Source organism: Coturnix japonica, unplaced genomic scaffold (genome assembly GCF_001577835.2).
Source record: "Coturnix japonica isolate 7356 unplaced genomic scaffold, Coturnix japonica 2.1 chrUnrandom640, whole genome shotgun sequence".
NCBI classification, from domain to species: Eukaryota; Metazoa; Chordata; class Aves; order Galliformes; family Phasianidae; genus Coturnix; species Coturnix japonica.
This window is the reverse complement of record NW_015440007.1, coordinates 17,254-21,246: the sequence shown is the minus strand read 5'-3', so window position 1 is coordinate 21,246 and position 3,993 is coordinate 17,254. Positions and strand designations below refer to the sequence as shown.

Here is a 3,993-nt window from a genome sequence, read left to right as displayed (position 1 = left end):
ATGGGGTCAGTTATGGGGTTATGGGGTCAGTTATGGGGTTATGGGGTCAGTTATGGGGTTATGGGGTCAGTTATGGGGTGACTTATGGGGTTATGGGGTCAGTTATGGGGTTATGGGGTTATGGGGTCAGTTATGGGGTTACGGGGTCAGTTATGGGGTTACAGGGTCACTTATGGGGTCAGTTATGGGGTTATGGGGTCAGTTATGGGGTTACAGGCTCACTTAAGGGGTTATAGGCTCACTTATGGGGTGACTTATGGGGTTATGGGGTCAGTTATGGGGTTATGGGGTCAGTTATGGGGTGACTTATGGGGTTATGGAATCAGTTATGGGGTTACAGGGTCACTTATGGGGTCAGTTATGGGGTTACGGGGTCAGTTATGGGGTTATAGGCTCACTTATGGGGTCAGTTATGGGGTTATGGGGTCAGTTATGGGGTGACTTATGGGGCCACTTATGGGGTTGTGGGGTCACTTATGGGGTTATAGGCTCACTTATGGGGTCAGTTATGGGGTTACGGGGTCAGTTATGGGGTTACGGGGTCACTTATGGGGTCAGTTATGGGGTTACGGGGTCAGTTATGGGGTTATGGGGTCAGTTATGGGGTTATGGGGTCAGTTATGGGGTCAGTTATGGGGTTATGGGGTCAGTTATGGGGTTATGGGGTCAGTTATGGGGTTATGGGGTCAGTTATGGGGTCAGTTATGGGGTTATAGGCTCACTTATGGGGTTATAGGCTCACTTATGGGGTCAGTTATGGGGTTACAGGCTCACTTATGGGGTTATAGGCTCACTTATGGGGTCAGTTATGGGGTTACGGGGTCAGTTATGGGGTTATGGGGTCAGTTATGGGGTGACTTATGGGGTTATGGGGTCAGTTATGGGGTTACGGGGTCAGTTATGGGGTTATAGGCTCACTTATGGGGTCAGTTATGGGGTTATGGGGTTATGGGGTTACAGGGTCACTTATGGGGTTATAGGCTCACTTATGGGGTCAGTTATGGGGTCAGTTATGGGGTGACTTATGGGGTTATGGGGTTACGGGGTCAGTTATGGGGTTATAGGCTCACTTATGGGGTTATAGGCTCACTTATGGCGTCAGTTATGGGGTTATGGGGTCACTTATGGGGTTATAGGCTCACTTATGGGGTCAGTTATGGGGTTACAGGGTCACTTATGGGGTTATGGGGTCAGTTATGGGGTGACTTATGGGGTCAGTTATGGGGTTACAGGGTCACTTATGGGGTTATGGGGTCAGTTATGGGGTGACTTATGGGGTCAGTTATGGGGTNAGTTATGGGGTGACTTATGGGGTCAGTTATGGGGTGACTTGTGGGGTTATGGGGTCAGTTATGGGGTTATGGGGTCACTTATGGGGTCAGTTATTGGCTTATGGGGTCAGTTATGGGGTCAGTTATGGGGTCAGTTATGGGGTTATGGGGTTATGGGGTCAGTTATGGGGTTATGGGGTCACTTATGGGGTCAGTTATGGGGTATTGGGGTCAGTTATGGGGTTATGGGGTCAGTTATGGGGTCAGTTATGGGGTTACGGGGTCAGTTATGGGGTCAGTTATGGGGTGACTTATAGGGTTATGGGGTGACTTATGGGGTTATGGGGTCACTTATGGGGTCAGTTATGGGGTGACTTATAGGGTTACAGGGTCACTTATGGGGTCAGTTATGGGGTGACTTATAGGGTTATGGGGTCAGTTATGGGGTTATGGGCTCACTTATGGGGTCAGTTATGGGGTATTGGGGTCAGTTATGGGGTGACTTATAGGGTTATGGGGTCAGTTATGGGGTTATGGGCTCACTTATGGGGTCAGTTATGGGCTCACTTATGGGGTCAGTTATGGGGTGACTTATAGGGTTATGGGGTTATGGGGTCAGTTATGGGGTTATAGGCTCACTTATGGGGTCAGTTATGGGGTTACCGGGTCAGTTATGGGGTTACAGTGTCAGTTATGGGGTTACGGGGTCACTTATGGGGTGACTTATAGGGTTATGGGGTCAGTTATGGGGTTATGGGGTCAGTTATGGGGTTGTAGGCTCACTTATGGAGTCAGTTATGGGGTGACTTATGGGGTTATGGGGTTATAGGCTCACTTATGGGGTTATAGGCTCACTTATGGGGTTACAGGGTCACTTATGGGGTCAGTTATGGGGTTATGGGGTCAGTTATGGGGTTACGGGGTCAGTTATGGGGTTATAGGCTCACTTATGGGGTTACAGGGTCACTTATGGGGTTACAGGCTCACTTATGGGGTTACAGGCTCACTTATGGGGTCAGTTATGGGGTGACTTATGGGTCTCACCTTCATATGGGGCAGCACCATTTCCCGGAGCTGTGGCACCGTTAACGGGGTCCGTGCAAACCCCACAACCCACAGCTGCTCCGGCAGGAGCCCGTCCCGGAACAGCCACCTATAGGGACCCCATAGACCCCATTAATCCCATACAGCGCCCCATAGCGCCCCATAGCGCCCCATAGCACCCTATAGGGCCCCATAGGGCACCCCATAGCACCCGTCCCGGAACAGCCACCTATAGGGACCCCATTAATCCCATACAGCACCCCATAGCGCCCCATAGCGCCCCATAGCGCCCCATAGTGCCCCATAGCGCCCCATAGCACCCTATAGTGCCCCATAGCACCCTATAGGGCCCCATAGGGCACCCCATAGCACCCATCCCGGAACAGCCACCTATAGGGACCCCATAGACCCCATTAATCCCATACAGCGCCCCATAGCGCCCCATAGCACCCCATAGTGCCCCATAGCACCCTATAAACACCATATGGCATCCCATAGCACCCATCCCGGAACAGCCACCTATAGGGACCCCATAGACCCCATTAATCCCATACAGCACCCCATAGCGCCCCATAGCACCCCATAGCGCCCCATAGTGCCCCATAGCGCCCCATAGTGCCCCATAGCACCCTATAAACCCCATAGGGCATCCCATAGCACCCGTCCCAGAACAGCCAACTATAGGGACCCCATAGACCCCATTAATCCCATACAGCACCCCATAGCGCCCCATAGTGCCCCACAGCGCCCCATAGCGCCCCATAGCACCCCATAGCGCCCCATAGCTCCCTATAAACCCCATAGCACCCCATAGTGCCCCATACCACCCCATAGCGCCCCATAGCACCCTATAAACCCCATATGGCCCCATAGCACCCCATAGCACCTCACAACACCCCATAGGGCCCTATAAACCCCATATGGCCCCCCATAGCACCCCATAGCACCCCATAGCACCCTATAAACCCCATATGGCTCCCCATAGCGCCCCACAGCGCCCCATAGCACCCCATAGCGCCCCATAGCACCCTATAAACCCCATATGGCACCCCATAGCGCCCCATAGCACCCCATAGCACCCCATAGCACCCCATAGCACCCCATAGCGCCCCATAGCACCCTATAAACCCCATAGGGCATCCCATAGCACCTATCCCGGAACAGCCACCTATAGGGACCCCATAGACCCCATTAATCCCATACAGCGCCCCATAGCGCCCCATAGCACCCCATAGCGCCCCATAGCACCCCATAGTGCCCCATAGCACCCCATAGCTCCCTATAGACCCCATAGGGCACTCTATAGGGCCTCATATGGCATCCCATAGCACCCATCCCGGAACAGCCACCTATAGGGACCCCATTAATCCCATAGAGCGCCCCATAGCGCCCCATAGTACCCCATAGCGCCCCATAGCGCCCCATAGCACCCTATAAACCCCATAGGGCATCCCATAGCACCCATCCCGGAACAGCCACCTATAGGGACCCCATTAATCCCATACAGCACCCCATAGCGCCCCATAGCGCCCCACAGCGCCCCATAGAGCCCCATAGCACCCCATAGCGCCCTATAAACCCCATATGGCACCCCATAGCACCCCACAGGACCCTATAAACCCCATATGGCACCCCACAGCACCCCATAGCACCCCATAATGCCCCATAGCGCCCTATA

General features: G+C 53.5%; 1 protein-coding gene across 1 annotated transcript in view; it reads right to left on the bottom strand.

Annotated features, from left to right (window-relative positions):
• Positions 1 to 2,447, bottom strand: part of LOC107307508 (glucose-6-phosphate 1-dehydrogenase-like) — a gene marked incomplete at its 3' end in the record, with an annotated part of 9,450 nt that extends 7,003 nt beyond the window's left edge. The window contains exon 1 of the mRNA XM_015851014.2: positions 2,316 to 2,447. Coding sequence (XP_015706500.1) covers positions 2,316 to 2,336 — 21 coding nt within the window. The remainder of the gene's footprint in view (positions 1 to 2,315) is intronic.
• Between the last annotated feature and the right edge of the window lie 1,546 nt (positions 2,448 to 3,993).